The sequence below is a fragment of the Schistocerca serialis genome, chromosome 6 (genome assembly GCF_023864345.2).
Source record: "Schistocerca serialis cubense isolate TAMUIC-IGC-003099 chromosome 6, iqSchSeri2.2, whole genome shotgun sequence".
In the NCBI taxonomy this organism is placed as follows: Eukaryota; Metazoa; Arthropoda; class Insecta; order Orthoptera; family Acrididae; genus Schistocerca; species Schistocerca serialis.
The window spans coordinates 305,752,140-305,774,763 of record NC_064643.1 but is presented as its reverse complement, the minus strand read 5'-3'; the positions used below and the strand labels follow the sequence as shown (position 1 = coordinate 305,774,763).

At 41.3% G+C, this 22,624-nt stretch overlaps 1 protein-coding gene across 6 annotated transcripts in view; it reads right to left on the bottom strand.

Moving 5' to 3' along the window:
* Positions 1 to 1,040: 1,040 nt before the first annotated feature.
* LOC126483814 (eukaryotic translation initiation factor 4E-binding protein Mextli) overlaps positions 1,041 to 22,624 on the bottom strand; it is a 139,957-nt gene continuing 118,373 nt past the window's right edge. For 5 of the 6 annotated variants that reach the window (XM_050107001.1, XM_050107006.1, XM_050107004.1 and 2 more), the window contains 2 exons: positions 7,212 to 7,342; positions 1,041 to 1,947 (listed from right to left, as the gene is read on the bottom strand). In XM_050107001.1, the coding sequence (XP_049962958.1) occupies positions 1,840 to 1,947; positions 7,212 to 7,342 (239 nt within the window). In that variant the 3' untranslated portion in view covers positions 1,041 to 1,839. Of the gene's footprint in view, positions 1,948 to 2,036; positions 2,093 to 7,211; positions 7,343 to 22,624 lie in introns of all 6 variants that reach the window. The other variant, XM_050107005.1, reaches the window with a different exon arrangement.

Genomic DNA, 22,624 nt, shown 5'->3' with positions numbered 1-22,624 from the left:
GTAGATTTTTTATTCATCCAATTAATTTATATTGTCAAACATGATTATTTTCTTTGTTGTATCAGTCATAATCATGATGGCTTGGTGCAGGAAACTTCCCACTACCAACAAAACAGACTTTTGTAAGACACCTAAATAAAATGGTAAGTAGAAAACATTTTACAAAACCATGGAAATGCTAAAATGGTTTTGTGCTCCAATATGTGAGCATTGTGGGCCTTTTATTGAGTCTCACATTTAGTAAGCAACCTATAAAACCTCTTACACCAGAATAAAATTTTCACTCTGCAGCAGAGTGTGCACCAATATGAAGCTTCCTGGCAGATTAAAACTGTATGCCAGACCGAGACTTGAACTGTTCGAGGTTAAAGTAAAGCACAATTTCCACTTATTTTGTTCTTTTTGATCTGGTGAGTCTAATAAAACATGTCCCAGATGAGTATCTGCAGTAGTTTTCCAGAACATCCAGAGAAGCAAAGAACTAATTTTGTAAAATGTTGAGAATTTAATTTTGGAAAAAGAATGGTAATAACATTAACTGAAACTGTAGGAATGTGTCAGATAATCTGCTTTTATTAATACCATAGTACACATGAATTCATGTTAAACCGGAAAAAAACAAAGCTCAGTGTTAAGGAAGTTTTACAGTGTACATACAATTTCATAATACATTCACAATAAATGTTCAAAAATGTCTCCACCACATTCAATGCATTTAGCTGCACGTGTATGAACAGATTTTGTTGCTCATTCCACTTTCACAGGGTTGTTCTTAATTTCGTCTATTGCATTCTTAATGCGAGCAAGTAATGCCTCACATGTATTACATTTGCCCTCATAAACTACATGGGGCATGTTTTCTTAGATTCACCAGACCAATAATAACAAAATAAATGGAAATAGTGCTTTACTTTAACATCATAAAGTTTTGCGATGGCTTCATATTAGTGAAGTTGGTGAATTTCAAGCAAAATCTTATTACTGATGATTATAGGAGACACACAGGATTGAACTGAACTGTCACAAAAACTAGACCAGAGTACTTTTCAATGTGAAGTTGTCATACATTTATTGTCCTACATGATACAAACTATGTATTATAAAAAAAAAAAATCAGCAAAAGTAATTTCACTGTCAATTTTTCTTGTATTTTATGTACAATATTATAAAGACTGCATTCAAAAACCTTCACAAGTTACCCAATTGCTTGCAATAAAATAAATTCACTAATATTGTCATTTAAACACATAACTAAAATTTAAGTGCAAGGAAGTGTATTTTATAAACAACTCCAGTAACATGATCTCTTTATTTAAAAATCCTCTGTAGGACTAGCAATCTTGCTCCTCACCCCTTCCAAATGTAGGTTTGACTTCCATTCCATATTTTCAATGTAATAAAGAATATAAAATGTTCTTTGGCTACCTATACAGGTACAAACAACAAAACTGAAATGCACGTACTAATCTCTAGAAGAGTCTTGAGATTCACATTTCACAATATGAAAGACAATGTTAAGAAATTTAACAGCACATAAATCTGTAAAATGAACAATATATTATATAAATAAAAAATAAATAAATAACAGTAAAGTGACTTATTCCCCCTTGCCCTGTCCTTATGAGATGGTACCCAAGAAGAGCAATTATTAATTCTGAATTGTCAATTCAGTTCAGCCATGAACAGCAGTGCAGCTACATTACGATCAGAATGAGAGGTGTGAATAATATTTATTCTCCTAATTTTGTCTCCGATTCATGAATTTTACAAGCAAAACAAAGAAAAGCACTGTAAAAATAAGAAGTACAGAATATGTAAAACATATTCAATCATCATCTGTCACTCAACATCTGCTGGATCCACTTCCGTAGAGCTTATGACTGCAGTGACTACTTCCACTTCTTGCCACTTCTTTGAATATGCTACAGGATCAAACATATCAGCATTCTGTCAAAATAAACTGCAATTAGCAAAAATTCAAATCCACAAATACATATGTATGTTACAGGTTCGATAGTGAAACATTTTAACCTTACCTCACTTAACATGCAGCAACAGCATGCGAGAAACTGATCTTGTATTCCTTCACTTGCTACAAGCCCAAAGCACATAGCATCACAATTCATGTTAGAAAACAGACAGACATTTTGTGTTATATAGGTAAAGAAATCAATAGCAAAAAAGCAAACACTAAAAATTGGCAGTATTAGTTCAACAGAATGTTTTAGTATGATCACTACATTAATTGATCCCCATTAACTTGCAAAGGGAAACAGCAATTTAACATGTTAAACTGCATAAATCTTTCAGTTAGCACAACAGTGTCTCAAAATCAACACAATGGACAAGTCTCTGAAAGTTTTAGTTAGGCAGAATATGACATTCAACGGAGTAATCAGGCTTGTCATGTTCAAACCTGCAGTGATACTTTTTGTCCTTATAGTTAATGTCATGAGAAATGCACACACAAAATTTCAAATGCCAGCAAACAGTAAGGGTTTTTTCTTTCCTCTTTTTTAATTTACTTGCTTGGGGCTAGTAACTAAGAGATGGATACCTCAAGATTTAGCCAGTTGCTACTACGGAGAGCATTGTGCACTTTATCAGGGAGCTGTGGCCGTCTTCTTACTACTACTACTACTACTACTACTACTACTACTAACACTGCCACCACAGCACTCTCTGAGGAGGAACCACATTTTGACATTTGTTAAAATGGTATGTGATACTTTTTGAGGCACTATCTTTTAGCTTCTGGAAAGTATTTGGCAACATCTTTATGACCGTAGTTCAAGTTTCAAAAACATTTTCTGAACATACAGTCTAACCTTGCAGATGATGGGGAAACTTTTGAATGTTTTGCAGTATGCTTCTATGGAGACATACAGCAAATACCAACCAAAGCCATCGATAGAAGATTATGTGATGTGCAAAAGGGTAGTTGAACTTTTAGATGAACATTTACATAGTGCATGTGTGGGGTTAAAAGCGATAAAACACTTTATACCGAAGATTGCAGAATGGAATGAACAATGACTGGAAAGAATCGTTCAATGTGACAGAAGTGCAACTCTTCCACAAATTGCTGCAGATTTCAATGATGGGCCATCAAAAAGTGACCATTTGACAAAACAACATCAATACGAGCTTTCAGAGCCCAAGGTCCACTTGTGTACCCTTGATGACTGCATGACACAAAGCTTTATGCCTCGCCTGAGCCTATCAAACTGACATTGGACTGTTGATGACTGGAAACATGTTGCCTGGTCGCATGAGTCTCTTGTCAAATTTTATCGAGTGGATGGACGTGTACAGGTATGGAGACAACCTTGTGAATCCATGGACCCTGCATGTCAAGCAAGGGACTGTTCAAGGTGGTGGAGGCTCTGTAATGGGGTGAGGAGTGTGCAGTTGGAGTGATATGGGAGCCCTGATACATCTAGATACAAATCTGACATGTGACACATATGTAATCATTCTGTCTGGTCATCTGTATCCATTGATGTCCATTGTGCATTCTGATGAATTTGAGCCATTCCACCAGACAATGCAACACCCCAGATGTCCAGAACTGCTACATAGTGGCTCCTGGAACACTCTTCCAAGTTTAAACAGTTCTGCTGGGCACCAGACTCCCCAGACATGAACATTATTGAGCATATCTGGAATGCCTTTCAGCATGCTGTTCAGAACAGATCTCCAACCCCTCATACCTTGCGGATTTATGGACAGCCCTGCAGGATTCATGTTGTCAGTTCCCTCCAGCATTACTTCACACATTAGTCAAGTCCATAGCACATTGTGTTGCAGAACTACTTTGTGCTCACGGGGCCCCTATACAATATTAGGCAGATGTACTGGTTTCTTTGACTCTTCAGCGTATATTATGAACATTGCACAAATATTTCACATTTCTGCAATAGTTACAAGGAATAAAATTAATACTGACATACTGCTATCTTTGTTTTTATTTCTGGACACTCCATAGTAATTTGAAAGGAACATTATGGATAAAACGTAATCTGTATTTGTCTACGAATATTTAAGTATCTTACAATCGCTTTCTGTCAGTTATTCATAGCTAGCCTCACATCCCAATGAAAGAAGTGACAAAGCAATGCTGCAATACACACTGATTTAATTCAGGGCGTACACCATGTAGCTTCAACCATAGAAACCGCATGAAGAATGTCCTACTTTACAGCTGTTTTTCAGTGACTTCAGTTCACATAGGCAGCTGAAATTTAGCAAGGGAACTTTTCTGCTGTTAACCAGAACTGCCAACAAAAAAAAAAAAAAATAAAAATAATAATAATAATAATAATATAAAAATCATGACACGTTTCAACATGACAATTCTGATCATTCTCTAGTCAGCTGCACTGCAACATGGTTTCTTCAAAGCGTGGTTGTAGAAACATTGCATATTTTGAAAAAACTGGTAGTTTTAAATTTTGTCATATTTTCTGAACATTCTTCTCTGACACCATTTAAATTAACGCTGACTGAATAGACTATCAACTTAAAAAGCATCCAGCAGCTGTTTAATATGAGTTTTTCATTAACTGTGTCCTGTTTATTTTAAACAGGTTATCTGATATGACCCAAAAGTAAATTACCTTATTTAATGTTTCTGCCTACTAAAACACAAACAACATATCAAAAAGTAAGGTACACAGATAATTTCAGTAATCAGGCAGTTACTTTTGACCATTAGAATACAAGCAGAAGCTCCTTCAATAGATGTAAAATGAAAAAATGGAGAAAAAGAAGATTAGTGTTTAATGTACCACCGATAACTAAGTCAGTGTCAGGGCAGATGTTTGATCTGGGTAAGAAAATCTTTCAAAGCATCTTTTAGGGAACCGCTGTGTGAAGCACTGTAGGAATAGCACATGAAATGTGAATCTGGATGGCTGGACACACACACACACACACACACACACACACACACACACACACACACACACACCACCCTCCTCTTCCTCCCAAATGATACTTTCTCACTGCTCTGGTTGTTTATATTAAATCGAGATTTTTGAGACTTGATACAGTATTTAAATTGTTGCACAAGTCACTGTTAGTATGAGTTTTCCCCGAAAGTGTTTTCAGCAGTGTCATGTTCAGGGAAAAAAAATTTATTGGTTGTCAGCTCTGTATTTGGGGAAGTATATCATTTGGTGAACTCATTTAAAATAAAATCTCTTAGAACAGTTTTTCAGCAGATTTCTGTAATATGCATGAGAGAGCAGTCTATGAAGCTAACTAACTGGTTAGTGTCTCTTATGTGTCATATATCTGAAAGATTTCTAATTATGATGGTGAGCTGGTGTTTTAATAGGCAAGTGTAGCAGGTTTACAATACTTTGTCAAAAAGTCACCATACAGACAACAGGTACAATAGCTGGACTACACCTATCCCTAGGTGAAAAGAAGGTGGTGTCAGTTGAAAAACAAGGAAATCTGTACAAGTGACTATCTCCATCAATATCAAAATGACTTTCAAACAATCTGCGTATGGGGATATCTTAAAAAAAAACCCTTATCATTTCTCTTTATTTGCTTAAAACACATTGCTTCTTTACCATTCAAAGTGAGTTTTTACTATACAGAGATTAAACGTTTCTTGGAAAATTAAAAACAAAAATGGAAGAGAAGAAAGAGAAACAAAGAAGTGAGTAGAACATGGGCTAAAGATTTGACAGTAACTAACTAGCAGTAGACAAAAAAATTACAGGATGTGATAAGGATTCGAAAACATGAAACATATTACTTACAATGTGGGTTAGAAATGAATTTAACAATGGAAACTATCATGAGATAAAGAGAGATGAATGACAGCACTAAATCAGTCTGAAGAAAGAGGTAGAGAACATTTGTGGAAATTGATGTCAATCTATCAAACATCAAAATACAATAACATGAAACCAACAAAACAGAGAAAAGTTTTTAATAATACCATTCTATTGCTTCCTTTCACTTATTTCGTAGTATAACCAACTTTGCAAGTTGCAGAAGTTTAAATATTTTACAAATTTGATAATCATACATCCACAATGGGAACTGCATTCATGAGCAATTAAATTAGGGTCACTACTAAACTGTGAAGCATCCCTTTTCACCCTACTGATGGATGACAAGTCGTGACCTGGATTCTGTAAGTCATCCTGATCCAAGATCCATCATGTGTCCTCCTCCCTAATTTTCAGAGACTGGTCAAACCTATATCTAAGGCATGTGTGTCTCATTTGAGCAACTTGCCGATGTCATTTTATCCTGTGTAAATATTCCCCAAATGGAAGTACCCCACCACCAGCCCGTAAGGTGCCCAATTAGTGAGAGAGGTGCGTAACTTACTGCAGTTTGGCATATTCTTACTCTGGCACCAACTTGTATGAATTTCAGATTGCTGTGAACCTAAGCTTACAATAAGCTCTGACATGGAGAGTAGAGATACTAGTGTGATCTTCTGGTTTCTACTTCTTATAGTGATATGTTAGCTTTGACTGGTATGACTGTGCACCGACTGTCCATCATTGATTTGCACAATTTGCTGCAGTGTGATCCATCTATCTGTTGTTGCGACCCACGAGATTTCATAGCAATTCTTGTCATAAACATCTAACTGCCCATAGCAGTTAACTGTAGTGGCAGCAATTTTGCCCAAATCAGCGGAATCAACTGTAACTCTTGACATGGTAACACTGAAATGCACTGCACCTGCACAAGCTGTAAAGAGTGTCATCTATTGTAAATAAATTATCTGCCTGCAATCAAATGCTCTGATTCACATGTCTGGTACTGTCAATCACTAGAAGGTAAGAGCAGCAACATACTGCTATACAATGTAATTTTGTCTAACTCAACTACTGATGAATGCATATTCAAGACATTCAATGCATTTTAACAGGGAGGACCGATTTTTTTTGTTTTTAAATAACTACTGTAGTGACCAACCAGAACAGAAATATGGACACTTATATTTAGATGATACCAGTTTTGAATTAAAAGTCATTGCAGAAATCAAAATGCAAAATTTATTTGGAGTATTATATGAATTAGTTATTTGATATAATATGATACTACATTAATATCTAATATTTAATATTACGGACTCGAGACAGCATCGATGGAAGGGGCATTTTGGATTGAACAGTAACATGCACAGTTAATGTTCTATATCTAATTAGTCTCTGAAAAAGTCAGAATACCTTTGTTACTATTGCTGGATATTCTCTGCAGATCCTTTCCCAATCATCTGGCAAGTTCTTTACACACTTTGATAATGAAAAACGCAGAAGCTGTTCACGTGTATACAGGTAGGAAGGCTCTTTCTGAGAACCTGCAACAGATTGGCCGTGTTGTTATGAAATCATGTGGCATTCATTAATTTACATTATACTTCACTTGAAAATATAGTTATGAAGATTGCAGGAGTGTATACTTGGAGGAGAAAGTTTCGTGATTTTTTTTGTGTGTGTGTGTGTGTGTGTGTGTGTGTGTGTGTGTGTGTGTGTGTGTGTGTGTGTGTGTAAGATCTCATTGGTATCTGTCTTCCCTCAATCTCATTTGAAGATTGCATCCACATTGGTAGCACTACTTCAAAACATGTTAACAAAAAGAAGAGGGAGGTAATGTTTTACGTGAAACCAGCAATGAAAACAAACAATGTTTACACATCTCTTCATCATATAACTTTGGCCTTTCCTTTCACAGAAAAACAATAGCTAAGACTGCTATTAATCTCCTGTAAGTTGACAAGTCATTCAGGTTCACACGGTAATTTGTACCTCTCTATCGACCTTCATTTGTGAGTGATTTCTCTCCTTTCATTACTTGTACTATTTCCTGTAATGTGTCTTGCCTTTTCTGTCAATTCTGTCAAAATTTGAACTTTTTGTTAGTCTCCAATTTGTTTTACTTTATGTTTGGACATATGTGCAATGTTCTGTGAAAACACTAGCATTTATAATGAACAAAAATGTTAATATTGACTAGTGAGCTATTCTGGAAGGTAAACTGTTCGGGATATTTCACATTTATTCATATTCAAGGAACAAATTTTACAATTCAGTGTTGGAGGTTTTTACAAATTCAATTTTTTCTAATACTTTTAAATTCCACTGGGGAACTTGGGGTTTTTTTTGAGGAAAAAAGTGTTCACTCAGTTTTCATCCACGGTTTCAAAGTTAAGGAGAAAGTGACATACTTATAAAAGTGCTTTTCTATTTGAAGTTAAATAAGATTACCATTAGCGTTTTCAAACAAGTAGATCTTTAAACCAATATTTTCTTTTTACTTTTTCTTATTACAGTACATTTGCTTGGGAAAGAGGGGGAAGGGGAGTGGGGGGGGGGGGGGGGGGGGGGGAGTGGGAAAGGATTCAGTCTTCAACTGCTGTATTTGTCTGTCACTTATCGTTTCTTTATCCCATTCACCTACAGTGACAAGTATAGTTGTCATATCAGCACCTTGTATTGCAGTAAAATGATGGGTAATCCTGTCACAGTGCTGTGAATTCAACATATGGCTCTTCTGTAATAATTCTGAGCTACACCAGTGGACGGCACTAGTTTTATGTTTGTGACACTGAAGCAATAACTCGAGCTTAGGCTGTGATTAGTGATCTGAGTGACAACATGCCTGACCTTTACGAAGCAGAAGCTGCAAAAATTCAGTGTTCTTTGGAACAGGGTGATATCAGTGATGCAAGTAATAATGAAGGCAATGACACCAAGTGAGGCATCAATAAGCTGCATTCTGCAGGATGGGAAAACTAAGTACAGCAAAGCCTGGTGTCACATTATACGTGTGCCGATGTTACAACAAAGTGTTCCGCAATCTCTTCAAAGGGGCTCATTGGGACTGGAACAATGTAGCTAATTGTCCTATAATTGGCAATCGTAATGCAACATCTGAAATAGAAGCAACAGTTCTACAGCATCTGGGACAAAATCCTACAGAACTTTGAGTATCTGTTCATAGTAAAATGGCAACATCAGTTAAAGTCTGATGAAGTTTAGGGGCAGACTTCCATATGTTTAATTTAATCTAGCAAAGAGAGCTAAATCTGGCATAAAGATATATAAAGGAAAATGGGTACTGCTATAATCTGAAGATATATGCTGGAAAAGTGGAAGAAAGTGGTGCTGTGCTTGCCTAATGTCCTGCAAGTGAAAATAATGTGCTTCAACTGCGTGAGAGAGTTTGGGGAGTGGAGAACTACTTATGTGAACAACTACAGTTGTCTCAGCTTGTTTAGAAACTTACTAGCTATGAGCACTCGCGCTGTTGGGTCTGTAAGACCCTAAGACGAATAAGAAAAAATATGCAGCCCATATTCAGTGGAATTAACCTGAGGAGAGAACATACATTTGTATCTGTAACATTATTCTTGCTGTGAAATGAGCAGATAAAAGAAATGTTCAACTACTGTTAACACTTCTTGATAGACCAGAGTATGTGTACACAACCAGTGTCTTTCCTCGTACCCACTTATGAGAAGATATGTCAAGTGATATAAGAAGATTAAAATGTATCTTCTGGACATAGCACCACTGAATGCAAGTGTAATTTACCACTTACTGAACCCAGCACCCAATATGATGATGACGCCAAAATTTCTGGCACATTGTGGCAGAGCAGGTCTTGAAGACTGTAATTCTCCCAGGCTACATTGTAAGGGACAACCAAGCAATGCAGAAAATCCGCTAATGACATTTTCCATGAAAAATAGCATCAACTGAGAAGAAAAGAGCTCTCTTCATTAGAAGGTTCAAAGTTTGTTATGATTGAGGGCATCGTGGGGATACCTCTTTTGAATGTAACGTATGTAAAGTCGCCTTTCAGGCGGACAAATGTTTCACGATATATAACACAACTAAACTGTAAGCGAATGATTGTGATGTTATAAGTCTTTAGAAAAAGTATACTTCACATTTTTTTGATACTTGTGTATGTGAGAAAAATAAAAATACACAGAAGAAAATAATCTTATTCCAATGAGAAATCTGTTCTCAAAAAAAAAACATATTTCAATGGATTAACCTGGAGCAATCTTTGTAATTTGGGGACAGGAGATGGGGGGAGGAGCAGGAAGATGAGGAGGAGGAGGAGGAGGAGGAAGAGAAATCAAGATGCACAATGGTTTGAAGTCCATATTACACTGTACGAATTAACTTATCAAGTTATCTGTTAAAGTTTCGAGTAGGTCCAACAGGACTCTGTCTAGCACAACACTGCAGTGTTCAAACAACATTGAGTGCAATTTCTTGGGCATGCAGTGAATTCTGGAACAGGTATTTTCATCACATAATTGTAGGGAAAGAGGTTAATAAGGCAATCTTCTGAAGCTGCAATATATATAGACAGTGAAGGGAGTATGAGTAAAATATATGCCCATCAGGCAGAGACGAAGCTAGTTAAGAACTGAACTAACTTTTCATTTAAACTTTTTATTAAAGTATAGCCACCCGTTTATAGTCCAATGAAGATGAAATTTCAATACTTGCAGAAGCAACAATGATGGAGTGGATTTGGTTGGTTGGTTTAAAGGCGGGAGAAGGGACCAAACTACGAAGTCATCGGTCCCTTGTTCCTAATAAAACAATGCCACAAGTGTGAGAATAAAACGGACGAAACATATAACACAAAACGGAAAGAGAGGAAAAGCCTCGAGAATGAAGGGAAGGCAATGAACACTAAAAGGAACAAAAGAGAACAAGAAAACAACAGAGAAACACTGGAAACAGGAGAGCAAAACATGAAAGCAGATTACAGTGGCTGGCCAACCACGAGAATAAAAAGGGAAAGCCAGCCACTCTGCAATACATTAAAACCTCCATCATAAAAGCACTAGGATGGAGGACACAGAGGGAGATGTGCTAAAAGAAGTATAAAACGTACTCCCACGGATAAAACGTAAAACTAAAGCTGCTGTGGAGGCATCGTCGCACAACACCTAAGGCAGGGTGCTGGGTAAGTTAAAACTCTGCCGCAGAGCGTCTAAAAGTGGGCAGTCCAGCAAGAGGTGGATGACTGTCATTTGAGAGCCACAGCGACAGAGTAGGAGTAGATAACCACGCATTAGCCACGTATGGCCAATGTGAAGCCAGCAGAGGACAACTGATTCCCTGCGAGAGGCCTGCATGGAAGACTTTCACACATTCATAGTGTCCTTAATGACACGCAGTTTGCTGTGAGTGCTGTTATGCCATTCCGTCTCCCAAAGCCAGAAAACCCTGCGGTGTAAGACAGAACGCAGGTCAGCTTCGGAGATGCCTATCTCCAGACGCAGTTTCCGCGCCACCTGTTTGGCCAGCCTGTCAGCAAGTTCGTAAGCGGGATTCTGACATGTCCTGGGGTCCACACAAACCCCACGGAACTGTAGGACTGTTCCAGGGCACAGATGGACTCCTGAATGGACGCTACCAGAGGGTGGTGAGGGTAGCACTGGTCAATAGCTTGTAGGCTGCTCAATGAGTCAATACACAGGAGAAATGACTCGACAAGGCGAGAGCAGATGTACTCAAGAGCATGAGATATGGCTGCCAGCTCTGCAGTGAAAATACTGCAGCCAACCGGCAAGAAGTGCTGCTCAATATGTTCTCCATGAACATATGCGAAGCCTATGTGACCATCAGCCATTGAGCCGTTTGTGTAAACCACTGCCCTGGAACATGTCAAGAATCAAGAGGAAGTGACAGCAGAGAGCGGCGGGGTTAACAGAGTTCTTAGGGCAATGCAAAAGGTCCAAACGAAGCTGTGGCCGAGGTGTACACCATGGAGGCATAACAGCCCGCATGCAGAGGTGGTAAAGGGAAGGACTCCAGTCCGAAGAGAAGGGACGACTCGCGAACCACAATCATTAGCCCCGATCTGGGCCGCCAATGCGGGACATGGACTGCCACGGTTGGGAAAAGGAGATGGTAATTCGGATGCTCAGTGGAACTATGAATGTGTGCTGTGTAACTGGCGAGTACTTGTGCACATCTTATCTGCAGTGGAGAGACACCAGCCTCTACCAGTACACTGGTAACCAGACTCGTCCTAAAAGCTCCTGTCCCTAATCAAACCCCACAGTGGAGCACAGGGTCGAGTAAATGCAATGCTGAAGGCGTTGCCGAACCGTAAACCACACTACCATAGTCAATTCGGGATTGGACAAGGGCTCTGTAGAGCTGCAGCAGTGTACAGTGATCTGCACCCTAATTGGTGTTGTTCAGGCAATGGAGGGCATTGAGGTGCTGCCACCACTTCTGCTTAAGCTGATGAAGATGAGGAAGCCAAGTCAATTGAGCATCGAAAATCAGTGCTAGGAACTGATATGTCTCCACTACAGTGAGTGGATTGTCATTAAGGTAAAGCGCGGGTTCCGGATGAATGGTACGACGCTGACAGAAGTGCATGACACACGACTTTGCAGCTGAAAACTGGAAGCCGTGGGCTAGAGCCCATGACTGCACATTGTGGATGGCTCTCTGGGAGCGCCACACAGCAGCAACAGTACTGGAGCAGCAGTACGAAATGCAGAAGTCATCTGCATAATGAGAAGGTGAGATGGAGGGCCCAACAGCTGCTGCTAGACTGTTAATGGCCACTAAAACTAGAGGGACACTCAATACAGAGCCCTGCGGGACTCCAGTCTCCTGGATACGGATGAAACTATGGGAGGCCACAACTTGGACACGGAAAGTACAGAGCGACAGGAAGCTTGGGATGAAAATCTAGAGTGGTCCCCAGAGACCCCACTCATACAATGTGGCAAGGATATGATGTCGCCAAGTCGTGTCATATGCTTTACGTAAGTAAAAAAAAAGACGGCAATCAGGTGTTGCCGTCTGGAAAAGGCTGTTCGGACGGCAGACTCGATGGACAGAAGATTATCAGTGGTAGAGCAACCCTGGCGGAAGCTGCCCCGACATGGAGCCGGCAAGCCACGTGACTTCAGGACCCGACTCAACCCAACCGCCGACATACTACACGTTCCAGCAGCTTACAAAGAACATTGGTGAGGCTGTTGGGCTGATAGCTATACACATCAAGTGGGTTTTTACCCGGTTTGAGCACCAGAATGAAGATGCTCTACCGCTGTTGCGATGGAAAAACGTCATTGCACCAGATCCGGTTGAAGATGACGTCGCTTGTAGTCAGATGAGAGATGTTTAATCATCTGGCTGTGGATGCGATCAGGCCCAGGAGCTGTGTCGAGGCAATTTGCAAGGGCACTGAGGAGCTCCCACTCTGTAAATGGGGCATTATAGGATTCACTGCAGTGTGTAGTGAATGAGAGGACATTCCCTTCCAGCCACCGTTTGAGAATGCGAAAGGCTCGGGGTAATACTCCGACACAGAGGCTCAAGCATAGTGCTCAGCAAAATGCTCGGCAATCGCATTTGTGTCGGTACATAACTCACCATTTGAGATAAGACCAGGGACAGCTGTTGGGGCCTGGTACCCGAAAAGACTTTTGATCTTTGCCCAGACTTGGGAACGTGACTTGTGACACCCAATGGTGGAGACGTTTCTCTCCCAACAGTCCTCCTTCCGTTGATTGATACGATAGCGGACATGGGCACGGAGCTGTTTAAAGGCTATGAAGTGCTCCAGGGAAGGCTGCCACTTATGCCGCTGTAGAGCTCGCCAACGCTCCTCAATTTCTTCAGCGACTTCCGTCGACCACCGAGGACTGCCTTATGCCTCAGGCACGCTAAAGAGCGAGGGATTGCATGTTCTGCCACAGAAACAATTGTCCTAGTCACCTGCTCAACCATCACATCGATGTTACCATATGGGGGAGATACAGCGGTGACAGCAGAGGTGAAAGTTCCTCAGTCCGCCTTGTTCAAAGCCCATCCGGTCAGGTGTCCGTGCCCCTGACACCGGGAAGATGGGAAAATGGTCACTACCACATACAAAGTCGTGCTCTCCAGTAGACAGATGATGGGAGAAGTCCTGGGTTGCAAATTGATAAATCAATAGCTGAGTAACTACCATGAGCCACACTGAAATGTGTGGCGGCCCCAGTATTTAAGAGGCAGAGGTCAAACTGCGACAGTAAAGTTTCGATGTCTTTGCCTCGGCCAGTAAGCAAGGTACCACCCCAAAAGGGTTTATGGGCCTTAAATTTCCCAGAAGTAGGTAAGGTTTAGGGAGTTGATCAATCAATGCAGCTAATGCATTCAGGGGTACTGCACCATCTGGAGGAAGATATACATTGCAGACAGTTATTTCCTGTGTCGTCCTTATTCTGACAGCCACAGCTTTAAGAGGGGTTTGAAGGGGTATATGATCACTACAGACTGAGTTTAGGACACAAACGCAAACTCCACCTGACATTCGATTATAGTCGCTGGGTTCCTGTAATATCCCTTATAGCCGTGGAGGGCAGGGGTCCGCATTGCTGGGAACCAGATTTCCTGGAGGACAATGCAGATAGCAGGTGTAAAGCTTAACAGTTGCCATAGCTCAGTCAGACAGTGGAAAAAACCGCCGCAATTCCACTGGAGGATGACATCGTGAGACTGGGTATGCATGGAACATTCAACGAGGCAGTTTACACCTCAGTCACCTGCTGCCACCGATTTATTGCCTGAGCAGTATATATCCATTGTGTCTGAGGGTCTGACAAGATCTAGGTCCTCAGCGGATGCCAAAATCTCCACCCCATCCTCAGACACAGAATTTGTAGGTAGTGGTCATGTGGGTGCCACCGAAATTTCTTTAGTCTTAGGGGTTTTCTTTTTTGATTTATCTTGCTGCTCCTGGGTTTCCCTGGCTGGGGGGACTTCAGTGGCACAGTCTCTGGGACTGAGGATGAGCATGAAGTCCTACGACCAGCTACTTTTGGGCTCTTCAGCCACTGGCGGGTGTCATCTTTCCCACTACAAGAAACCTGGGAAAGGAGTGACCCAAGGGACCCCTTCCTATTGAGAGAAGCCGAAGACGACTTATTCTTCGGATTAGAAGTGGGGATGGATGTCCCCGATGGTTGGGGGGGACGGTGTTGTCCCGAAGTAGTTGGTGCAGGAGCAAGAGGGAGGGAAATGTCCCCCACCATCAAGGGGGCAGGTGTAGTCTTCCGGCTCTGAGAGGTGACCTGGGTTGGCAGAGCTGTTGGTGCCAGAACTGTTGTAGCAACGGCTTAAGACGATGTCGTACACAAAGGATGCAGGTGTTCAAATTTTCTCTTAGCCTCAGTGTAGGTCAGTCGGTCCAGGGTCTTGTACTCCATGATTTTACTTTCTTTCTGAAGAATCCTGCAGTCAGGCGAGCAAGGCGAATGGTGCTCTCCACAGTTGACACAGATGGGAGGCAGGGTACATGGAGTATTGGGATGTGATGGGCATCCACAATCTCGGCAAGTGACGCTAGAAGTACAGCGAGAAGGTATATGGCCGAACTTCCAGCACTTAAAGCACCACTTTGGAGAAGGGATATAGGGCTTTACATCACTCCAGTAGACCATCACCTTGACCTTCTCGGGCAATGTACCACCCTCAAAGGCAAAGATGCAGGCACCGGTGGCAACTTGATTATCCTTCGGACCCCGGTGGGCACGCCAGAAGAAATGTACACCTCGGCGCTCTAAGTTGGTGCGCAACTCATCGTCAGACTGCAAAAGAAGGTCTCACTGAAATATGATACCATACATAAGCTCTTATGGGGCGTGATGGTTACAGAAACATCCCCTAGCTTGTCACAAGCGAGTAACTCCTGTGACTGAGTGCAGGATGCTGTTTTGATCAAGACTGACCCAGATCGCATTTTGGACAAGCCCGCCACCTCCCCGAACTTGTCCTCTAAATGCTCAACAAAAAACTGATGCTTCATCGTCTTGAAAGATTCTCCATCAGCTCTCGAGCATACAAGGTACCGAGTGAAGTAAGATCCGCTGCCATCCTTAGCCTGACGTTCCTCACATAGTGTGGCCAGGGAGGGGAACGATTTGGGGTCGTATTTCTGTGCGTTGATTGAACTCTTGATTGTTTAGAGACTGCTGGTGTTTCACCACCAGCAAGAGATGATGGACTACGCTTCGAGTGTTATCCGCCCTAATGCCATCCACTCCGACCACGTGCCCTCCCCATGGGCGCCACCCAGCCGCAGCAAAAGCCACCTGGCAGGATGGTCATTTTCGGGAGTCCCGATGGCGCAGGGGGATGTCCATCTACCCCTTGGCATACGTGGGGAGTTAACGGCACAGGCATCAGCAGAGCTATCCCTGTGTGGTCAGGGGGCTACAGCCAACAGGGTACATGGCAGACCCACCACAACGGACTGGCTACCGTGATGGATATCAGGTGCAAATAAGTCCATGGTCATCGTCGACACAGAAATTGACAGTGCATAGTGCATGGGGGAAAACGCAACCAGGAAGGTGTCTTCACCCAAGAGATGGAGAATGGGCAGAACTGCAACAACGATGAGAAAGTGGGCTAAAGATCTCAATGCACGATGGACACGATGCACCTTGTAAGGCGCCCTTCTCCAATTGGCTTGCTCTTCAGGAAAATTTTGAAGAATAGAGGTCAAATCCTATAGGGGACCATCACATAAAGGCCGAAACGTTTGAAATTCCTTGTAGTCACCTCATATGACAGGCAGCAATACCTTGGGCCTATTCTAGCCCCCAGATCCGCAGGAGGGGATGGAACGGATTTCCACTGCTTATAGGAAGCCTGAATTCTATAGCAATGTTAAGAAGAGGAAGATCTAGTTGCTGGGTAGCAGCCATAGGTGTGTGAAAGAAGTTATTCTTTAGCTGTTCCCTGCATATTTGTTGACAGAAAAGTCCCTGGATTTATAGCTGGTTTTTGGTGTCTAATGGGCATAATATTACAGCAAACAACACTGTTGCAATTATCAGGTGCACTGACAGATTTGCACCTGATGGTGGTGGTAGGGTTGCTTGCCACGATATTATGCCTGCTGGACCCCAAGAAATGGGAGTACATACATGGATTGTTCTGCAATGTGTAAAAACTTCACAAAAGACGTTCAGTTACATAAACGGTGATTGGTCAGGACTGCTATTATTCAGATTCACACCATTAATGTTCACTTGGTACAGCTGTTCAGACAACAAAGTCAACCTCAGCTTGACAGTGCTCTGAACTGATATAATATGGGAAGATAGGATAATGATGATTACATCTTACTCCGCAAATCACTATGGTGAGTCAGAGAGAGTACTTTTTGTATCATTTATGACAATGTCTTTCCAACATATTCACAGATTGAGCAAGGGAAAAGTGATTGTTTAGATGGCTATAGCCATGCTGTTATTTGCCTGATTTTTATCTGCATAATATCTGCAGGTTGAAATGTATGAGCCTCAGGAATATTCAGGTATCAGCAATCTTTGAGCGTGTGCCAATTAAGATTTTTTTTTAACATCTCTATTACTCCCTTGGCAGTCAAGGAGAGTCTTATTATTCGCACGACCCATCACATATGATCCGTGTCTCATATTAGTCCAGCCTGATAGCGCTCTCTTACACTTTGTCAGTATGGAAATATAGATCATATAAGCATTTTGTATACAATCGCTTCTGTAGACAAGACAGCAGTTTTCAAGTATTCTACAAATGCAGCTTGGTCTGCCACTTCCTTTGCAGACAACTGAACTTTTGTGGTTGTTCCACTCCATATATTAATACAGTGTTAATCCAAAATATTCATATGACAAGATTGACTTCTTGTCACTCGGTAACCCCTCAAACCACAAACCTGAGAACGTACTTGCTTACATAGGGGTCACCAATGGAAGTAATGATGTACTTGCCAATTGTAGTTTTGCAGGAAAGTCTCTCCGGCTTTGCCATATGCTGACTGTGCAACAGCACTGTGAAGAAATCAGGAACTACAAACGATCCTCACGGAAAGAAAATATGTGTAGAAAGGCATGTGAAAATATTCAGGAGGCTACGAATATTTTTCAATGGACAGTGCAGTTAGGAATAATGTGGGACTTCTGGCTCACGGTTTATAAGCCTCGTGCTGTACCATCCCAATGACGTCATATGCGGAACATATGTGGAGGGGGGGGTATATTCACAGATTTCTCCCAAGTTTTCCAGTTAATAATACACTTTTTCCAGGGTGAAAGTACATATCTTTTTAATGTTAAAGTGACAATATACTTTCCATTGGAACTGTAAAGCTTATCGATCCTTTGAATAGTATGGGTCATATACACCGGCATAAAACTGTAGGAAACTAAACCCAGCAAAAAGCAACACACTTTGGAAGGATCTTGGATGCATGACAACACATACACTGTATATTTTCATAATACGAAAGTATACATACAAATTTCAGCATATATGCAAAGTAGTTTCTGATGCACTGAAAACGAGATTGCGTTATACACTTTTGTAAGCCAATCACAGTTCATGTCACGATCTCGCCAACTAATAGCAACATCTCTTAAGTAGCATAACATAAATACAAAAAGTTAATGGTTTAAATTAATATAGACACAGTATAGCTACGAGAAAAGCTAAGCTTTCACATATTATATTGGTCATCAGATATGTTATTTACAAAATACTACATCATCGGCGATTCTTCAAGCCCAATAGCATTTGCCAGGACTGGTAAGTCACAAGGTGGCACTGTAAATGTGTTCTTAGATCTGTCCTCTAGCACTACCTCCAACTGAAGACACCTACTTTGCAAATCCATAGTCGCAAAATAATGACTGACCATGTTAGCCAAGTTGGTGGTGATGTTTGATAAAAGATCTGCACTTGTAATCATAACAGAACCTATAAGCACCACTGTTACCCGAGCTCTTATTTGGTGCAGTAACTACCGGCGGACCCACCCACAGACTGGAACTAATCTTATTTCATCATAGAATTAGTAGTATGCTGCGTATGCCAGTAAAGAGGACACTACATCATGCAGTGTAAGGAGAATGCGTGGCTGAGATGTAAAGAATTTGAGTACCAGATGAAGTTTAGGCGAATGCAGATAGCAGGTGACTGATTGCATAGTTTGTTGTAAACTGTATTATGTGAATTATGAATTTAAGAATTCTCCAAGGGTCTGTGTTAACGGATATGTGGTTTGAAATATACAGTGTGCCCAAGTCACAGGCAGAGCTTTCTGTTACTATTAGCACACCTTCTGATTATTCTCCTCTCTACTGGGGCAGTTGCAAACAAACACTATAGGAGTTGGATTGGGAGATCATTCCACACCCACCTGATTCACCTGATCTTACGCCCTCAGATTTTCACCTTTTCCACTCTAGCAAACAACCTTTAAGGAACTTCCTTTCTGGATGAAAGCGTGGCTCGACAAGTTCTTCACCTCAAAACCACATGATTTCTACAGTTGTGGAATTGAAAAGTTACCCCAGTGTTAGCAGACTGTTGTAAATGTTGAAGGAGAATATATTATTGATGACAATAGTCTCTTACGTGTGTCTGTTGCATTTATTAAATGATGGAAAATCGCTACAAATGTGTGCACCAACCCAATACTACCCAAATTTGTCTCAAATGAATTGTAAAGAATTAACTGGTTCTAGGTGCAGCAACAGAGACAATTAGAAGGGCAGAATTCTTTGAAGAAGAAAGGAATGTAGCGGCATCTAGGCAGAAGGGCCTGATGCCATAAAGAGGGTCACCTTCAACAGTACACTGGCACAGCATTACACCACAGCACTCCCAGGGTACCACTATCTGCCTGTTGGTCTATGCTTGGTTAGTTACAGAAACCAACAATACTTCTGCATACATGACATTTGCAGCAGCAACACCACAACAAATCCACTTTGGCACATATAAATACCACCCATCCAGCAAGGACACTCACTGATCGAATCAGCATGTCATTGAGTTGTTATCCATCACAGTGTTACTTCTGTCATGAGGCAGCTCTGCTCCACTGTCATCTTAACAGGACAGCCTGCCAGCTGTCCAGCCATTGCTTGAAGGACCAAGGGTTGAACTGAGGCCTTCCCGACCACTGAGCTCCTGGCACGCCTGCCAGTGTCAGTTGCCGCCAGCCAGCTGTCTCATTCTTAGCAGACCATGATAGCCTGCTACATCAACCTTGAGCCAGGTATCCTGACTACGCAAGGTCATGCCACACCTGAGCTGGATTGTGCATATCATCTGTTAGTGCACACTACAACACTTTACCACCAGTTGTGTGTGTTGAGATCCACCTTCCAGCACCACCAGATGTGGGCTTGAGCTTGTCTTACAAACTATTTGAGTAATAAAGGAATAGTGCTACCTTCAAACAGCTTTTGACTCACCCCAGCAGGCTATGCTCCACCAGCAAACACCCACAACCTCTTAAAGACACTGAAAAGTCAACTTAACACTGTTTAATACACATTCTCTATAATAACTAGTAGTTAATTCCTTTGCTGATTAACATTTCACTCCTTTTGTTTTGTGTGTTACACAGAGTTTATCAGTTTCGACAGCATACATACTCCCCATGAAATATGGATCTCGCCGTTGGTGGGGAGGCTTGCGTGCCTCAGCGTTACAGATAGCTGTACTGTAGGTGCAACCACAACGGAGGGGTATCTGTTGAGAGGCCAGACAAACGTGTGGTTCCTGAAGAAGGACAGCAGCCTTTTCAGTAGTTTCAGGGGCGACAGTCTGGATGATTGGCAGATCTGGCTTTGTAACATCAACCAAAATGGCCTTCTTGTGCTGGTACTGCGAACGACTGAATGCCAGGGGAAACTACAGCCACAATGTTTCCTGAGGACATGCAGCTTTCCTATATGGTTACATGATGATGGTGTTCCCTGGGATAAAATACTCCAGAGGTAAAACAGTCCCCCATTTGGATATCCGGGCAGGGACTACACAGGAGAACATCATTATCAGCAGAAACAAAACTGGCGTTCTACAGACTGGAGCATGGAATGTCAGACCTCTTAATTGGACAGGTAGGTTAGAAAATTTAAAAAGGGAAATGGATAGGTTAAAGTTTGACATGTGGGAATTGGTGAAGTTCAGTGGCAGGAGGTACAAGACTTCTGGTCAGGTGAATACAGGATTATAAATATAAAATGAAATTAGTGCAGTGCAGGAGCACATTTAATAATGAATAAAAAATTTTTAAAAAAATAAAAAATAAAACTGGAACTCTGAGAAGCTACTACGAACAGCAGAGTGAACGAATTATTGTAGCCAAGATAGACGCGAAGCCCACTTCTACCACAGTAGTACATGAACATGGAATGGGGGTAAGGAAATGAAGAGGAAGCTGCCTGGTAGAATTTTGCACAGAGCATAACTTAATTACAGCTAACACTTGGTTTAAGAATCATGAAAGAAGGTTGTGTACGTGGAAGAGGCCTGGAGACACTGGAAGATTTCAGAAAGATTATATAATGGTAAGACAGATATTTAGGAACCAGGTTTTAAATTGTGAGACATTTCCAGGGCAGATGTGGGCTCTGACCACACTCTATTGGTTAAAGAACTGTAGATTAAAACTGAAGAAACTGCAAAAAGGTGGAAACTGAAGGAGATGGGACCTGAATAAACTGAAAGAACCAGAGGTTGTACAGAGTTTCAGAGAGAGCATTAGGGAACGATTGATAAGAAGGGGGAAAAGAAATACAGTAGAAGAAGAATGGGTAGCTTCGAGAGATGAAATAGTGAAGGCAGCAGAGGATCAAGTAGGTAAAAAGATTAGGGCTAGTAGAAATCCATGGGTAACAGAGGAGATATTGAATTTAATTGATGAAAGGTGAAAATACAATAATACAATGAAGCAGGCGAAAAGGAATACAAATGTCCCAAAAATGATATTGACAGGAAGTGTAAAATGGATAAGCAGGGATGGCTAGAGGACAAATTTAAATGTAGAAGCATGTATCACAAGGGGTAAGACAGATACTGCCTACAGGAAAACTGAAGAGACCTTAGGAGAAAAGAGAACCACCTGTATGAATATCAAGAGCTCAGATCGAAAACCACTCCTAAGCAAAGAAGGGAAAGCAGAAAGGTGGAAGGAGTATATAGAGGATCTATACAAGGGCAGTGTACTTGAGGGCATTATCAAGGAAATGGAAGAGGACGTAGATGAACATGAAATGGGAGATATGATAAGAATTTTACAGAGTACTGAAAGACCTAAATCGAAAGAAGGCCTTAGGAGAGCACACGATGACAAAACTCTTCCATCTGGTGAGCAAGATGGATGAGAGAGGCGAAATACCCTCAGACTTCAAGAAGAATATAATAATTCCAGTCCCAAAGAAAGCAGGTGCTGACAGGTGTGAAAATTACCGAACTATCAGTTTAAATAAGTCACGGTTGCAAAATACTAACAAGGTCTTTACAGACGAATGGAAAAACTGGTGAAGGCCAACCTCGGGGAGGATCAGTTTGGATTCAGGAGAAATGTTTGAACGCATGAGGTGGTAACTGACTCTGCAACTTATCTTAGAAGAAAAGTTAAGGAACGGAAAACCTACGTTTCTAGCATTTGTAGACATACAGAAAGCTTTTGACATTGTTGACTGGAATACTCTCTTTCAAATTCTGAAGGTGGCAGAGGTAAAATACAGGGAGCGAAGGCTATTTACAATCTGTACAAAAACCAGAAGGCAGTTGTAAGAGTCAAGGGACATGAA